Raw genomic sequence first — 19,181 nt, 5'->3', positions numbered from 1 at the left:
GTTGGCTACTGCTGGGGAGCTGCGTGGATGCCTGGTAGCACGCAGTAATGAATGCTCAGCCAAGTGTGCACTGTTCCTGCTTGTGCACGCCTGTAATTTGTTTATCTGTCTAAAGATTATGCAGTTGAAAATCCACAATTTTATGCTGCCTTTGTAAATTATCAAATCGCTTTTGATGAATGTATCCTTACTTCCGATGCACGTGGCATTAGGACTGTGATGTATGGCGAGGTGTTCATGCATAACTTGCAGAAGGTTATGTATTTCTTTCGCAGACAACCGTGCTATAACATAAACCTGACCTTAACCTCCGTAACTGCATTAAATATAATTCAGTTTTAACTTTATTGTCTTAAATGTGGCTATTGATATAAAGTTCTCTCGCATTCAAACCTGACTGATTGCAGCTGCGAAAATCACGCTTTATCTGTACGGGCCCCGAGCCCCGTTTTAAAAATCATTTTAACACTGTTGATGACTTAACAGGATTCTGAGTGAGACCGCCTTTTATTTCGAACGATCCGGGCCTTTTGTTGAACCGAACAACGCGAAGCAGCAATCTATTTCTCGTTGCTTCAACAAAAAAAGCTTGCAGTGAAATACGATAAACTAATTGAGAAACGATGAGCGGCTCTGTTTCGGTTGCCCTCACAACTGAGAAAGCCAGAAACTAATGGATGGCGGGATTATAAGAACGGAGGATGTGTACTGGAACACACCCACTGTACACACAAGTCAGGCAGCCCACTCAAAAGCAGTTATAGGACCCTCGCCAAAATGTGGTTGCCGGGCTACCCTGGACTGTTGCTGCAACAGGTCTATCTTTTGGTCATCCTTTTTTTATATTAAAACTACATATTATGTTAAAAGACTTAAGGCATAGACGTTTGTTAGTAAATGTGTAATTTACCTTTCATAAGGTTCTCTGCATTGAGCCATCACTTGTTTCTACCACCCATTGGCGAATACTGCAAACATTTTTAGTAAAAAATGTTTAGGGTGAATCTTTATCTGTTTAACTGCTCCACCCCCAAACCCCTTAGTTTATGCAATCATTTTTAGCCAGCCATAAAGAACCCTGTAACCATGTTTGCTCCTTAACGTGGTGATCAAATGCAACGTCTCAGCTTTCAGTTTTTTTGCCTGATTTTTGGGTTTGGTCTTTACTCCAGATCTGATGTACCCTACAATGCTGCGCTATCAGCAAACACTTCCGGATGTTGTGGTGTTTCTCGTGCATTTGAAATTTTATTGATCTCTCTAGCTGACTGATCTCAAAGTCTGCCAGAGGGAAGGGGGAAGCAGGAATCATCAAATATAGTTCAAGATTGTGAAGCTAAATAACTTAGTCTTCTCAAATGTAGATGAAAAACTAGTAGAAATGTGTTAAAAATGCAGTGCATTAATAGTAATAGAAATATGAATAAAAATCATATTAACTACTTTATGAAGGGGCCTATCCTAATCACTGTAGGTTCAAAAATGTTGAATCAATCTTTTAAAAAGCTTTGGGGGGGGGGGGTCTTTCTATGGGGCAAAACTACATGCTATAGGAACTGCATACCCATTTGCCTACTGACAAAGCTGCATGGCCTGCATTGGCTATGAGTGTAATTAGTTGGACTGTGATGGATGTTTGAACTGCAAGGGAAAGTTGTCTTTATTACAAAGATCTGTTTTGTTAGAAACATGTTGAAGGCAGTGTCCAAATGGTGAGCCGTGGCCGTGGCCTTGTACAGGTTCAATGCCAGTGCCTTGTGAAGAAGGCACAATGACATGAAAAGGTTTCAGATGGATGAATGGGATGGTGGAGGCGGAAGGACCACCTCCATGCACAGTTTTGTCGTCAATAATGTCCAAGTAGTCAAGCTTTATTTCGGGTGACCATAAAAGTACAATACAGAAGTTAAAACACAGTGATAAAAACATTAAAACCTGACATTAAAACCATAAGAAATGGAAGAACATGGGGCCTAAAATGCAAATCTTCATTCACCTTAAAATTGCCCTACAAGATTATCAGCCCATGCCATGCAGCCCGATATACATATAAAGTGCATGTGATCAGTAATGTCATCAATGATGTCACAGAACATGTCACAAGTGTTGTAATATATCAAGTTATAAACGGTATATAACTGCTGAAGGAATTATTACCAGTTCAATATCTCCTTATTTCTTTGTTGTGAATCATTCACCTGCTCTTCAAATACAGTTAAGTGCATAAGAACATTATCTTAACCTCCATCATCCAGTTCTGCAATTGAAGATATTAAAATCTGTATAACTTCCCTGCTGAGATGCCATATTAGATCTGCTCCCACGAGTTCACCTTCCTATCATGGAATAACTCTAATAAAAATCTAATCCCTACGGACCCTAACAGTTGACCCTTGCAAACTCTACAGGGTGCTGGGTGAGTTCCACAGCACTTGAAACTGACCATATTATTTTGAGCTTTTTCAATCTGATTTTAGTTTTATATTTGGGGGCCGCAGTCTTGTAGGCATACACCCTTCAAGTAACATACTAGTGTTAAAGGAAAGACAAGTTTTGAAAACGAACAAGTTCAAAGTGAGTTTAGACAATAAACATTAAACTCATTAAGCAAATACTTATAAAAAACAGAATGAATGAGTAATGGCAATACATTTTATTTTGCAGGGCTCTTTCTCAGAGACATAGTCAATGGGCTTCACAAATTTGTGTATTATGATCTTGATGACCGGGTTTAGAAATGAGTTTGGCCACTGAGTTTTGGATAACAAGAGGTTTCTTTGGGCGGGAAATGGTCGCTATTCATGAAAAGTACTAAAATAATCTAGAGGATAGTTTGGAGACGTAATTCATGAAGAATGTTGCACATGCTATGATGTTTCTTAATATGAAACGTCAATATGTTAGAGTGTTGATACTTGGTTCATAGGACCAGTTTATTCCAAATAATATTTCAAAGTATTTAACTCATGGATTTATGAATGTTGATTACAATAAGGTTCAAGTTTGGAGGAGATGTTGGAGTGTGAAGTTGACTGATAGCTGATCTAGACATTTCAGTTTCCTCCAGTTTCCCTCACAGTGTCTCAGAGTGCATTTCAGCAGGCCCATTTTACAATATTACCATTTGCTATCTGTACTGTGAATGCAAATGTATTTTTAGGTACAAGTTTAGCAAGGTAATGAGTTACTACTCCATTAAACGAGGAGAGAAGAATAGAGGGACTTTGAATATATATTATTTTTGAATGTTTGAGTCCGGTATAATGAACTGAGAGTTGAGATTAAATATAGTACTAATCTGGTACTCATTAGGTATAATCAGATTTTTACTCTGAACTGTACATCTACCATCGATCCCTTGAGTTTCTAACATTTTCAGGCTAATACTCTGAGCAGGAAATTCTATAGCCTTTGTATGATTGCTACCGAAATTATGTCATAAGGGCTAGTACAAGGATGTACAGATATACACTGTAATGTAATTCATTTTTGAGTTTCAAAAATGCGTTTTGGGTCATGTAGCTCAGTAGTGAATGTGCAAAGTATAGATCAAATAAAATACCTTCTTGTGACGAGGCCTAGCAACATGATACTGTTATTGCAGACTTATAGGATTATCATAAGAAGCTTTTTTGATTTGATTAAAAATTCACTTAAAACAGAGTGAGTGTAGCTGGCAGATTGGGATTGGTACTCTACATATTTAAATTCTCAATTAACATGTTTTGTATTTAATCACATTTTGAATTTAAGTAAAATACATCAAGTACATTTTTAGTTTTCAAAGTTCATTGTTGCTCCATTCTGTTTTGGAGAGATAGTTCTCTTAAGTCAATTGAAAGTTAATTACAATGGTATAATTATTGATAATTTTATATTCACATCACTTTTCTAAATTTATAGTTCAGTACGAAAAGGATAATGTCAGTGACTAATTTCTTTTTTCCTTCACGTTAGTCTGAATGTGATGAGAAGATAGTGACCTATGACAATATTGGACCAAACATTTGCATGGGAGATCACAAGGTGAGTAGGTTAATGTGTCTTCATCAACTGTCTTGTGCCACTTTATTTTTTCATGAATAGTATACTGTACTAAAGACTGAAGGGTGAATACTAAACACTATTAGGCTGTTAATCATATTGTTTTATAAAGTGGACTGACAACATCCAAATACCAATAATTATCACGCCCTCATCCTGGGAAGAGAGCCAAGTAGTCCTCTCATATTTGGTCACCATTATCTGTCAAAGGAGCCCTACTATATTATGAATCCAAGAAAAAGTAGGATATCTGGTTTATTATCTGCACTCTAACTAGACTATATCTGGTCTGCTGACCTTCTGAAGGCTTAGTTCTTTCACGTGTAGAATCTGTGTGACAAATTATCACATACCTAGATCTTACTTTGAAACCCCAGTTCTTAAACATAGTGAAAACATTTTTTCACCTTTGTTCCATAAGGATGATTTGTTATTTCCCTGTGTTTTTTCTTAAGGGCTTAGCATTCAGATGGATATCACACTACTGCTTCCAAACTACTGCCATAGAGCTTCTGTGGTACTTATCTACTACAACTAGTACCTGCACGTTACCAAGATGTTGTGCAGAATAAGGATTATTAAGGTAGTGAGATGAGTCTCAGTGCCAGATTACCACCAATAATTATTCTTCTGGGGAAGGATGTGATAGTAGTTACTTAGTTGTGCCTTTGATATGATTGAAATGTATATTTCCATTGCTGAAATAGGTCACTGTTTTATATAAATACAATGGTTCTGTCTTCCCGACAGAACCATTGTATTTATATAATACGCCCACCCAGGTTATGAGGGACACCGGGTCACCCCATTATTTTTGCTCGAAATAGGTCACTGGACACATATGTTGCTTCAAACCCATTGGTGCCAGTTATTTTCCTATGAAAAGAAAATATTGGCCTGACTCACCAAAATTAGATGTGTTATATGTCAAGATAAAGTGCCATGAGGTATTGATTTGTAGTTGTGCTTTCATTGCTGCAAAGCATTTCTGTATGATGCAGAGAGATGAAAGTGGTAGCACGAGGCATGGTTACAGGTTTCAATGTGAATCTGTTGTGTCATCACATTTGAGGAATAATAATTTGAAAATGGTGTGTTGTGGGCCAATTACAGCTTGAATGACACACCTTCTAAAAAGGAAGTCTCTATCTACTATATAATATGTTTTCCTGGTCTTGCACAAGGTTAGAGGAGTTTGACAGATATCACAACATGGAATATTATGTCTAGGTATTCTTGGGAAAGAAAACCTCTTAAGGATGTTGTTTTGTCTGTAGCATCTATTTGTTTATCATTGTCAATGGGCATCTAGAGATGAGGCACCGAGAGGACAGCAAGGTGCATTCAAAGAAAGGTGATCAAGACATGCTTGATTCTAGTTATGTTGATCCTTTTCTGATAAAATGTAAAAATGAAGGCATACACTTATAAAGTCAGAAGGTTTGTAAGACATTGAACATGTTTCAGGCATCTGCATTATTTAAGGTATCCCCAATTCTATAACTGTCTTCAAGAATTCAGTGAAAGGGCTACATTTTTGGAGGTGTTTCTTACTAATATTTATACTGTGATTACCACTGACTAATTTAGCTTGATTGTTGTGTATATTAAACCAAAATGTAGTCTGAAATAGGATATGTGTACTTCCTGCTCCGGTATATAGCCAACGATTCATTTCCACCATAAAGGAAGTTTTATAGATCAGGCCTATGTACCACCCATGCTCCTGGGTTGTTGATGTAAAGACATCAAGGTAGGGGATTTAGGTTTTCTAGATGACATATAACTTTAAAGAAATGAAAGTATTGCACAATACGTATGTTTTACAAACCTTCTAGGAAACATACTTCTAATGTAAGTTGATGTAGAAAGACATCACAACTTGCTAAAGTACTTGTCATCAGCATCTTAAAATCAGATGAACAGTTTATGACATCTGTATCCTGCATCTCTTGGCACTTGTGGGAAAGGACTTATCTTACAGACAAATTATTCCATGAATAAGTACTGACAAAGATAGTTTTTGTCTTTGTTTGAGAGTGTTATCCTTATATGAGCAGAAAACGTATATGTTTGTTCCCTCTTAATGGGGCTACAAACAGCTGGGAAGTGATACACATGTCAAATAGTTACTCAGAATTGAAAATGGCCTTGTCCTTACAACCCATGATGGGGAGCTCTAAAGTACAAACTACATATAATATGGATATTCATCCTGAGCAAAGGCTGCAAATACCGCAAGAAAGGTTTTGTTCACCGGGAAACTGTTTATTTGGTCACCTTAAACAGAATCCTCTGATGTCTGGAATATCAATATTGGTAGCACACGAGCTGTGTAACAAGAGAATAACTACGTTATAAGGTATATGAATGGAGAATAAGGACCAAACAATGATTTCCTTATGGGGCTATCCTTTGCTTCCCATATTAGTCAACCTAAGCTAACGTTTAGGCTTCCTATTGGGATAATAAATTGATTGAATCCCTTTTCCTCTAAAACGTTGGCATTTATGCCTTTGGCATCAACATGAGAGGACAAAGGAGTATATTCTACTTGGAACATGTTTTTCCTTCTTGTGAGCCTACTACCTGTAATCCTTTGGAAATCGTCTTTTGACACAGTTTAAATTGTAAGATTTCCTTGGTTATTGGAAGGGAGATAGTCTCTTCAGTTTCTCATTCTAAATGAGTGTTTGTGCCTTTCTGGAAGTATACTATCATGACCAATACCTACATTTTTAACTCTCCACATGTAGTAGACACGGCACATAACAGAATAGTAAGAAGTATGATCCTTTAAAGTCCTAGAGAATTGATATGAAAAATTAGTGGCACTACATTATTTTGTATTCCCCTTCCATGGGACCTTTCAATGTCAGGCCTTCTCTTTATCTTGTGGACAACTTGGAATACCAGGAGACACCATCCTTTAATAAGCAGTTACATTGGAGAGAATATTTCAACATATTGATAATCTTAAGGACATGGGACTATGTACAGAGACATAAGACCTAAGACTTAGACCCCCTTGGCTATGGATGAGAAGATCTTCTGCACCAAGGGTCAATGAGAAAGACTATATCCTTCTCGGATTAATGATTGTGTCTTTACCCATTATGGGTATCCAGAGATGGGGCTCAAAGAGAAGGGAAAGATGTTTCTGTAGAAGTGAGAGTAAGGCATTCCCTATTTTGGCAAAATTGATCCTGACTTGGAAAAATGGGAATATGAAGGCAAGCTATTGCAATGGGAAGCAGAGTTTAAAACACTGGCTATAATTCAGACACATGCATTGTTTAAAATATCTTCAATTCCAGGGTTATCGTCAAGAGTCCAATAAAAGTGGAATGTTTTGTGAGTGAGGTTGTTTGATAGTGTGTATAGGACTGATTACCATTGGCTGATTGATCTGTATAAGAAGGCAGATTTTAATATGGAATAAAATATTGGATTTGATGACATACTTACCAGTCACTCAACATTCTCTGGCATAAAGGTTCGGGCTTGTTTTTCCTGCTCCTGCTCCTGTTAGTAGTTAGTGGTTTGTTTCCACTGCAGCATAGGGCTTAGGAATCTACCCCATTTACCACTCATGTTGCTCAGGTGCTGTAGTAAAGATGTAAGGCAGAGGATTTCAATTACATATGTTTTTAATCAAACAATTTTAGAAGAAATGAAAGGGTACTGCTTATTTTGAGTTTTTACTTTACGTATGATTGTCAAACCTATTCCAAGTAGATGAAATCTAATGAATGCTGATTTAAAAAGACATCAGAACTTGCTGAATTTCCTACCAGGTGCCCCTACAAATCGTAGGAGCAATTGAATTGCTCTTTTCTGATGCATGAGCTGGCATAGTTGGAAAAAGGTCTGTCTTGAAGACAAAGTATCCTATAGTCTGGTATGACAAGTCCTTCACAAGCCATCATACTGGTTCCATGTTGTCTACTTTGCCCACTTTATACACCAAATATTTCTCTTTGACCTTCCTTGTGGATTCTAGTTGATATTTTAATTTCTCATAGAGTTAAGCAGGACCGTTATTTAATCTCCTCTGAATTTAAACCAGCCGCCGACTAGATTCCTATTGGCACATCACTATAAAATGTGTTCCCTGGCCATACAAACACTTCCAACATTTCTCTATTGACTGCATATTGATTAACTATGGTTACAGTTTTCAGAAACTTCTTTTTTTACATATAAATGTATTGCACATTTATGTTCATATTTGTTGTCTCATTTAATATCATAGACCAGAAATAATCTCATATTGAAATGATCAGCTCTTCTGTCTAATCTGCTTTACAACTTTTAAATGCTCATGATTATTGGGTTATAATGTCCTGTACATTATTGTCACTCTGAGCCCTTCTCTTTTCTTGAGAGGATTTGTTTTAGTAATGATTTTGCATTGGTTTCCTCTTAAGGTTGAATGATTAATGGGGGACGTGGCCAATGAGCCGAGCATGGCGGACGCCTGAGCTTGGAGCTCCGCGCCGGGCCTACAATTATAAGCCGATTGATTAGACGCCGGAGGCTGGGGAACATCGCAGAATTGGTCTGGAGGGGCTGAGGTGGCGGTGATTGTTGTGTGACCCCTGAAACAGCTGCGGTGGGCTGGAGTGCTCAGCAGCCGCTGGCGAGATGCGGAGGCAAAATGGCGGACCGAAGCTGATTGGGGCTTGATGTAGCAGCAGTGCCTGAGCTGCTCTGAGAGTTGGGACCCGGGCGTGGTCCGTAGTCGGCCGTCTGCGCTCTGCAGGGCCTGCCCGGTGGGGACCAGCAATGCACAGCAGCAGCGATCACCCGGTCGCAGCCACTGTGAATGAGGAGACCGGCTGAAGTCCTGGGCTCCCACTCCCTTTCCGGATTGTGCCCCGGCGCAGAGGAGTCACAGCGGGAATTCGGCCTCTCTCTCTTGATCCGGAGCATGCCGTAGTGAGCAGCGGCTGGGGGAAAAGTCCAGATCCCCATACAGGCCCCGAATTGAGCATCAGTAAGCGTAGGATGGTGTAGACCTCGAGCCCTCTCCCATGGCTCCGATTGTGCAGCAGGACCGGCAGACTGGGTCAGAACAGAAGGGCACCGGCTCACATGTGAGAGGGAACATGTGCTGATCCTGCAGGAGGAGGGGGCCCACTGTTGGGGTCGTGAAGTGGAGTGGCCACTGCCCCGGGCACTGTGGAGAGAGCAAGTGGGTTATTGCTGAGGCTGGGGCTCCAGGGGCGTGCCGACGTGCTGCCTGGGCTCTTCCTGTCAATCAGAGCTGCCCAGCAGAGCTGGACTGGAGGTGCCCGAGGCTGACTGGTCGTCCTGCCTGGCCGAGGTAGGCACTGAAAATAGTGCAGGGGGTCCGGACCCACACCGGGTCTCACAGAACACTGCACATACTCTCCCCTTCACCTCATCCTGATGGTGGAGCACCCACCCGCCCTGCTGGGCGTGTAGTGGTGGATTGTTGCCAGGGTGGGGCACTGCAGATTTCGCTGATAATAGAGATGATGCAGGGTAGTATGGCACACTTGTGTGTGCGCGAGACATGGGGGGCTCCCCCCTGGAGCGGACCTGTGATCTGTAGAGCCCCACCATCGGATCTTGTTTGAGTCCCCTTGAGGCCCACCTGGGGCCCCCCTGATTGACTGTTCCCACTCTTAGGTGCCAGGGACCGCCTACCTAAACACCTAAACATTGCAGCGGGCAGTACCTCGGAAGAGGGTGCACCTCCCTGGTAAGAACTGGGACGCCCTGACAGGTACGGAGAGTGGTAGTAGGTACCTTGCTGTTAGGACAAGTATGTGCATAGCTTTGAGCAGTGTCTTGCCTGCTGAGTGGATGCAGGAGCACGCAGATTGGTGGTCCCTGCAGCGGACAGACTGTCCCAGCGGGGGAGGGGAGGGGAGTGGCCCTCCTGCTTGAGTGTGGTGGAGCCAAGCCCTGGTAAAAGTAACTGGACTGCGTTGCCGATTCATGGTCTGCACTTCCTCCTGAGCGTGGTCCGGCAGATGGGGGCCATGGGTAAGCCCCGAGGTCGGCAAGTCGGAGTCCCGCAAGATCTGGAATATGGCACCCAGGAGCAGACACAGACTCTCCCGGGGGAACCCATACAGCAGCAGCTAGGTAGGGTACTGGAAGCTATAGCTGACAAAAAGGCTACCTTCCATCAGGATGTCATCATGGTGGCGGTGGGGCTTGGCCTTCTGTGAGAAAGAACGTAAGAAGCTTTCTGAGAGGGTGAAGGAAATGGAGTCCAGCATCTCCTAGATCGCCCCAGCCCAAAAAGCCCTGGAGTAGCAGATGGACAGGGTGGGTGTCCTGGAATGGAGAGCTGAAGATGCGGAGGGGCGTAATCGACGGAACAACGTCAGGCTACTGGGCTTGCCTGAGGGAATAGAGTGCAAATACATGGTGTCCTACTTGGAACAGTGGCTGAGGGATGTGGTAGCTCCTGAGGGCCTGTCACCTTTTTACACTCTTGAAAGGGCCCATAGGGTTCCGGCGAGGCCCCTGGCGCCGGGACGTCCCCTGAGGCCGATGGTGGCTCGCTTGCTCCATTTCAGAGGGACCTCCTTTTGCAGAGGGCAAGTGTGGAGGGTCCCTACACTGTTGACAACAGCAAGGTTTCCCTCTTCCCGAATTACACACTGGAGGTGCAACGGAAACGTGCCTCATTCCTGGAGGTAAAGAAGGCACTCAGTACTCTCTGACGTTTCCAGCCCGGTTGCAGATTATGTTGGACAGCAACACCCACTTCTGTGGAAGCCCGGGTGAGGCCTGGGACTGGATTGAGGCCTACAGGACTGGGGCCAGTGGCCAGCAGGCTCAGCAGTCGAGTAAAAGAAGGTGGCGGAGCTAGGAAAACGCACCAGACGACGGTCCAGTCGAGGAGCCCTTAGGAGGCCGACCTCCTCGCAAACTGAAAAGGAGATGGCAGAAGTTTTGCAGGTGGTGGCGGCGCTTATGCAGGGCAAGAGTCCCAACCCCGAGATGGAGGCTGGATCGTCAAAGGACACCAGAGATGTTGACTAAGTCACATCCCGCAGTGACCGTGTGAAGATGCCAATGCTGACCCCGAACACTGCAGATGAGGTCATCTGAGGCTGTCTGGGTTCTGGGTGAACTTGGGCCCCTACGATGCAGCTGACTAATTGGCAGTGGTCTCTGGCCCCTGGTTGACAGGATCTTGTGGGGCTGGCGCACTCCACATGGTTTGGGCGTTAACCTTTTGTCTTCTTCTGACCTCACTGTCCACCACCCCGAGCACCTTACTGGAGTAAGGCCTCACTATGGGTTATGTTCCACACACTGGACGACTGACCATTGTCAGGCTGTCCTGGGCTTGAGGAGTTGTTCGAGATGGGGCTCTTTTGTTGATATTTTTTGTTTGGTTGCTTGCAAAAGCAAATGGTGGTGCACACATGGGGGAGCGGGTGGGGGTGGGATCCCCTTTGGGTTGTGGTAGGGTGGGTCTTGATGGAAATGGCAGGTGCACCTAATACTGTGAGGTTAATCATGTGGAACATCCGTGGCATGGGAACAATAGTCAAACGTCATAATATATATTCTTACCTACAGCGCAGGGACGTGCATATAGCATTTCTCCAGGAGACCCACCTTAACAAGGAAGAGGGCGGGTGATTGCAGAAAAGGTGGTGGGATCAGGTCTTCATGACCACCTATTTGGCTTTTGCCAGGGGGTCCTAATTTGGGTGAAACCTGAAGTCCCCTTCGCCCTTGACCATGCATGGCTAGATGCATAGGTGCGGTATGCCCTACTCATGTGGAAATTAGCAAGGTGGGAGGTGACCCTTGGTAATGTTTATGCTCCCAACCAGGACCAAGTGGGTTTCTTAGAGTCTGTTTCCACTGCCCTGGCTCAATGCTCAACAGGTTCTCTCATACTGGGGGGAGATTTCAATTGTGTGGCAGATGTTGCCATGGACCGTTCGCACCCTCCACTGCTAGGGACCCAACCACTTCATACTGCACTGGGCCTCCAGAGTTGGAGGTCCCATTGGGGTTTGGACGACACTTGGACACTGCAACACCCAGGGGACAGAGAGTACTCCTTCTTTTCGCCAGTCAACCAAGTCCATACCAGGCTTGATATGTTTTTATGTTCTTCGGTCTTTAATGGCTCCATGTCCCACACAGAATATCTGGGGCACACCTTATCAGATCACAGTCCATCACTCAAGCTATACCAACCCATCGGTCGGCACCCCCTGATCCCTATGTGGAAACTGAATCCACTACTGGTTGACGAGGTCCCGTTTTGGACCTCGCTAGCGGCACTGATAAAGACATATTTCCCAATCAATAACACTGCCTCCTCTCCACAGTTAGAATGGGAGGCATTCAAAGTGGTGGTTTGTGGTCACTGCATGGCTCAGACGTGTGGGGAACATAGGGAGATCAACCGGGAGCTTATGGACCTGGAGGGGACTATTCGCAGACTGGATAATTTGCATCGTATAGATGACACGGCCCAGGTATCCATACAAGAAGCGCAGACACGGTACAATGAAGCGCTGGGCAGATTAAGGTGTGACAGCTATAAGGAGTACCTATATAAAGTGCAAAGGGAGGAAGGGAGGGAGGGTCGATTGTTAGCTCGTCTAGTTAAACCAGAGTTTGGAGGAGCGCCTGTATCGCGTATTAGCTTGGACTCGGGGGGGAAATAGTGTTTGACCCGGATACCTTCAATTACTCTTTTTTAAAATACTACAAACAGCTGTACGAGGCCCTTACTACAGCCCCCTTGCTGGATATCTGACACTTCCTGACCCCTCTGCAGGTTAGGGTATTGGAGGCAGAAGCTCAAGAGGACCTGGAGGGCCCGGTTACTGTACACGAGATCAGAGCTGCTATAGTGGCACTGGCACTCGGTAAGACTCCAGAGCCTGATGGCCTTCCGGCCGAGTTTTACTAGCGGTTTTCGGATATATTGGCGCCCCGTCTTGTTACATTATACACAGCGGCATATGAGGGAGGGGGGTGGCTTCCTGACTCCACCCAATCGGCACTAATGATCCCACTTTCCAAGTCCAAGCAACCAGAGGTGAGAGTGAGAGATTATCGATCACTCTCCATGCTCAATTTAGGTTTTAAGATCTTAAGCACAGTGCTGGCAGGCAGATTGCTTCCACACATGAAGTCCCTAATCCATCCAGATCAAAACTGGTTCATTCCCTCCCGCAGTACCTCACATAACCTTTGCAGGCTATTCTCAGTGCTCTACCATGCGGATGCGTCAGTCCTCCAGCAAGCAACAGTGTTATCTGTCGATTTGGAGAAGGCATATGACATGGTGAGCTGGGAGTACCTCTTCGAGGTAATGCACCGCATGGGCTTGGGGATGACTGGGTGCAGCGGGTGCAGCTCCTTAATGGCTCACCAATTGCAAGAGTCAAGACGGGACGTACAATCTCCAGGCTTTATAGGATTTCCCGGGGGTCCCGCCAGGGGTGTCCACTTTCCCCACTCCTGTTTACCCTGGCCATGGAACCGTTAGCAGAGCGGCTTTGATTAGGTGGGAGAGGGCTGGGACTGACATTAGGTGGGAGACGCCACCTCTTCTCATTATATGCAGACCTGTTGCTGTACATGGCGGACGTGGTAGAGGGGGCGGCCGAAGCTCTGCAAATCCTGGGCGACTTTGCTCTTCTTTCCCGCCTTAGGGTCAATAAAACCAAGACATACTTGTTCCCCATAGCCGGGCCACTACCTATACCGGAGGCGCAGCCGGCCGACACCTTCTGGGCCCAGCGTACCTTTAGATACCTGGGCATTCATATCTTCCATGACTTAGATGACTTAAAAGATGGGAACTTGGGGAAGACGTTGCGTTCCCTTCGCTCCTGTGTACAGTTCTGGTGCACCTTGCAACTGCCCATTAAGGCCCGGATCTCATTATCTAAAATGGTAATGTTACCCCGGCTGCTATACTTTTTTGCAAACCTTCCGGTCCTGATGCCGAGAAGCTGGTTTCGACCCCTAAATGCTCTTCTGCGGCGCTTGATTTGAGGGGATGGACGCCCGAGGGTGTCTTTGCAAATCCTACAGTGCCCTATATCGGAAGGCGGGCTGGGGGTGCCGAACTTTGAATACTATATGCTAGCTGCCCAACTGCAATGGTTGGCACAATGGATTGAAGGAGTAAATGAGGAAGGAACGTGCATGGCGGACCCGGTATCGAGTCGGCGGTTGGCAACGGCATAGTTCTTGCTACACCCATCCCTGGCTGCTCCCTGCTGCAGCGCACAGCCTTCTAAGCATGGAGGTGATCCTGCAGAAAGTACTCCCCCATGATTCCTTTGGTGGGGCTGCTGCACGGGGACCCCAATCCATTTTTACGGGTGCCCAGCTGGCCTGATGGTTGGACGCTGGACTAGAGAATGTTGGGGCATGCTACTAGGATAAGGCGCTTATCCCTTTTGCGGACTTAATGGAGGATAGTGGACTTCCCCTGGGTCAGTTCCTAACCTATGAAGCACTGGCGCGCACGTTTACGCACCTGTGGGACCCCGGGGAGGAGGAACCGGATACACACCCCGTCCTCCATGCTTTATTTACTCTTGGTATGGTCGGACTCCTTGTGAAATGGCTGTATGTCGCCCTGGTGGAGGCCTCCACTGGTCCTCTAGACAGATTGAGGGCGTGTTGGGACACATTGGGAGGCAAAGTCCTCACTGATCCGGAGTGGCATAAGGTTCTAAGATAATCAGGTAAAATTTCTAGAAACACCAGTCTAAATTATATTCAATTTAATTATATGCACATGACATATATGACACCGCACCAGCTTAACGTGACATTTGGAGGGGAGGAGCAGCAATGCCCTAGATGTGCTTGCCCAGACGCTGACTTTGGCCATATGACCTGGGACTGTCAATGGGTGCACCCATATTGGGTGGTAGTGTTGGCTAAGATTAAAGACGTGATCGGTAGAGAGCTGGCTTTAACAATCCAGACATGTTTACTGGGCCTCTTCCCCAGACCACCCAAGAGTAAGGTTGGGAATCGTTTGATTGATCTTGCGTTGGGCCTCGCAAAGCACAGGATCGCGATGGAGTTGAAATCAGCGAAGGGACCACAACTTGCTGCCTGGAATAGAGATGTTGTCGCATGGGCAGGAGCGGAAGGCAGGGCCCTGGCGTGGGTGGAGACTAGAGGGGTGAGAAAGCTCCCAATAGCCGAAAAATTAAGGGAAGTACTGGCTGAATGGGAGAAGCAGGTGGGTTCTGGCAGTGAAGAGGGAGAGTCAGACTAGGAGTCGCGAAAAGACAGTGAGGGTCTGGTCCCTCAGCCAGGGCAATCTGCGATGTGTGGAGTTCGATCTCTGGGAAGGGAGCGCATGGACTTGGGATCCTCCTGGGGATGGCCGGCTGGCCGCGAGCAAGATATCAATTGTAGGGAAGTTCCCCCCTGCACCAGACCCGTTATAAGGTTAGCAACACCTACAACCCCATGTGATGTGAATACCCCGACACATCTACACTGCACCTCTGCACCAGTTACGTGTTCTTTCTTTTCTTCGTTTTCTTATTCCTTATACTCTTTCCACCCCCCTCTTTTTTCTCTGGGGTTGGTATATTATTAATGGCAAAATGTGATTAAGGCTTGTAAACATGTATGCATTGGATGGTTCAAATTTGGACAACTCTCCATACAATTATCCCCGTGCGGGTGGCCCTAGCACCCTCTAATCTAGATAGGAACGGATGATGTAAGATGTAAATTGCTTTATACAATACCAATGTCTATGAAATGTGTCTCTGTTAGCACCGACCTAGATATCTAATCATTTGTATTATTAAGTAGGCTGATAATAATATGAGTTTAACAATAGTCCCTAAAGCATTGCTCACCAAATCACTCTTTGTTTGCCAGCTCTTGAAGTATTTTTAAGGAGAACATTGCTTTATACCATTCCTTAATTTATTGTGATTATTTATAATCACTGAGTTCATAATGTCAGTATGAGGATTAATTAGTACGTATATGATTTTTGTCAGACATTCTTGTTGAAAAACATAGTTTTCCTTAAATGCACATGTTCACTGCAAACCATTAATGTATGTGTTCTTTCAGCTTCTTTACAAAAGATCTATATCCTGTCTTATTAGAATGCACTGGTTTCTCGAATCATTATTCCCTTTGTATTTGTTATATATTTGTGCTATTTTAATTTTCTGTTGACTAATCTCATGCACTTTTAACTCTTTAAGCCTGATCCATAAATGTCATTTACATTTGTGAGTCAGTTTATTACTTTTTGGTATTCACAAACTGCACTTTTGTAGTAGCTTACATTTTTGTAGTATGTCCATCTCTACACATGGCCAAGCACTGGTACTGCAACACTCTCCCATATAAAATAATGTAGATAGGGGCTTAAAATAAAACCCCTTAGGAAATAATGTAAAACATAAATCCAATTCTTTAAAATATTTAAAAATATAAATAAATTGTAATTAATGTTTAGAAATGATATTAAAAAATAGTATATATTTGTTATTTAATTTTCATAATTAAATAATAAAAATGTACTATTTGAAATATATTTATGACATTAATTTATACACCCACTTTGCTTAACCATTTTTTGGTAGTCAATGTTTTGGAGTCAATATGAGTGCAGTTTTGTAATAAAACGACATCTACCTTGTCATGCTTAAAATAATATTAATTAACCTTACCTTAACAGGGTTATACGTCTGTGCCCATTATAGCGAATGAACATCACCTCTGCACCTACCATATTCTTAGTGTAGCAAAGGGTATAAAGTCAAAATTACTCTGATTCTTCAAAATTAAATGTGTACCCACATGAATACACACATATATGTAACTAAATGCTGTGTTAAGGGTTTGCTAGCGTCCTTGAAATATAAGTACCTTCCCCTTGGCTTACGTTCACAGATTCAAACCTACTTGCTAAGTTGTAGCAGTTATTGCATTAAAATCAACTTATCTAAATTGTCTTCTCCTCTGACTTGCTATGTGTTTGAGGCGTCATCTATTTCACTTCCGCTAATCTAAGTAGCAGGAACAGTATTTTTGATTATAAATTATATATTATGCAGATATGTCTGTAAGCCCATGTCTTTCTCTGTCTATAAGATGTGTCTCATGTATAAGGTTTGTCACAAAAACTTCGGCAGTATGTATTTTATCTATAGGAAATTAGTGTTTCAAGATCAGACAAAGACAGCACAGTAGTTAATCATATATGTTGTCCAGGTGTATAAGGTCATGGATGTTGTCTAGATTTGCCTGCAGATCCCAAGAGAAATGTTGTGATGCATAAGCTAGTTTTGATCAGACCTTCAAGTAATGAACATTTAATCCCTTGTCTGCTTGGGTGTCTGCGCAATTTTTTGGGTCCTTTTCCCAAAGGCATGTACGAATACATAAAAGAGTACAACAGGAGTATTACTTCAGGTACTCCAAAATATTTTTATGATAAGGCCCCATGGTTCTTACTTCCTAGATAGATGATAGTATATAAACAAGCATTTGCAATGCAATAGGTCTCGCATTTACGCGAGTTTAATCTCTTGGCATTGTAAATGACAATGCATTTTATTTATGTTTCAAAAAAATAAATAAAAGCCTTTGCCATTTACAACGCCAAAAGCTGAAACTCGCGTAAATGTGAGACCTGTTGCATTGCAAATTCTTGTTTGCCGGTGCGACACTAAACTGATGCGGACCACGCTGCAAATTAATTATATAAAGCAGCGTAGCTGCTAAAGTGAAAGCGGACCGCGCTGGAATAAGGAAAGGCCATTAAAGAAAATAGTGCTTACCCACTAAATAACGTGTAACGAGCTAAGTAAAAGGTACAGTTGTTATGGGTGATAACAAATGCAGACAAGGCGGTACCAAGGCGGGACTAACAAGCCTATCTCCCAATCAGAAGCCAGCATTTTCGAAGGACAATGACACATCAAAGACAAATATGAGCAGAGAGTGGGCTTGGCTTCCAGTGCATACCCTAATATAGCATGCCTCGCAGAGCGAGCAGTGCATGCGTGCTGGCGCTACGCTCGACCTAAAAACAGGAGCATGTGTGTGAAATTCAAAACTGCAGTTTTACTTAGCCTATTGCCGTACACGTTAATAAGAGTAACCCAGCCAGCATGCTGATAATGCACTTTAGATGTATATTGCAGTACTGAGTGGCTAAATCTCGTCCTTCACAATATTGTATCCAAAATATAAACTCCAACAACATTCTGAAGGAAAGTACATAACGGTAAGTATAGATTTACTAATCTTAAATCCTCATCTATGTATCTAGGGGCCATATGTACATAGAATAGGAATAGTTATTTTCAAATATCGATTATATCTGAATTGCTATTTGGAAATCGCTATTCCGTGTGAGTGAAATGTTTTGTTTCATACTAACAATTCCTAGTGGGTCACAAATCAACCTACCTCATGAATATTAATGGGGTAGGTTGCAGTTTGTGACCCATTACGAATTGCACCCATCAGAGGGATGGTGGCCTGCTGAGGTCAGCAGGCCACCATGTCTGTGACAGCGTTTTAATAATGTTTTTTGTTGTTGTTGAACTGTAACCCACTTTTCTTAAAGGAAAATGGGATGTATTTCAACAATGAGAAATTACACATGATGTTTTATTTATTTACGAGCAGGTAGTGGTCTATTGGATCACTGCCCGCTCTTAAATGTTTTCTCAATGTTCACACTGGGAATGGGGCCCCATGGGGACCCCTTCCAATTTGCAAATACATTACCACCAACTTTAAGTGGTGGTAAAGTGTAACGTTATACAATCGCATTTCGGTCACAAAACATTTGTGCATGCTAATGCAGTTTGGTATTCGGAAGGTAAGCCCTGAATACACTGCATCCAGATACCGATTTGCAAAACTCAAATTGCGATTCGGTAACAAGTTACCGAATTGAAATTTGGGTTTTGTACATTCCCCAAAGCATTTTTCTGGTTGCAAATGGGCCGATTCTGTGATTTGGCCCATTTGTTACCAGACAATTGCTTCGTACATATGCCCCTCGATGATGTAAATAGATGTGGAGTTAAGAATAAAAGACATACTTACCTATTTGTACTCACCTTCATAATATTGTGCTACTCAATTTT

General features: G+C 43.3%; 1 protein-coding gene across 2 annotated transcripts in view; it reads left to right on the top strand.

Annotated features, from left to right (window-relative positions):
- Positions 1 to 19,181, top strand: part of INPP5A (inositol polyphosphate-5-phosphatase A) — a 1,511,403-nt gene that overhangs the window by 1,466,419 nt on the left and 25,803 nt on the right. For both annotated transcript variants that reach the window (XM_085606194.1, XM_085606193.1), the window contains exon 14: positions 3,958 to 4,026. In XM_085606194.1, coding sequence (XP_085462320.1) covers positions 3,958 to 4,026 — 69 coding nt within the window. The remainder of the gene's footprint in view (positions 1 to 3,957; positions 4,027 to 19,181) is intronic.

The sequence above is a fragment of the Triturus cristatus genome, chromosome 1_2, assembly GCF_964204655.1.
Source record: "Triturus cristatus chromosome 1_2, aTriCri1.1, whole genome shotgun sequence".
In the NCBI taxonomy this organism is placed as follows: domain Eukaryota; kingdom Metazoa; phylum Chordata; class Amphibia; order Caudata; family Salamandridae; genus Triturus; species Triturus cristatus.
The sequence above is the reverse complement of the archived record's forward strand: the minus strand, read 5'-3'. Positions and strand labels throughout refer to the sequence as shown.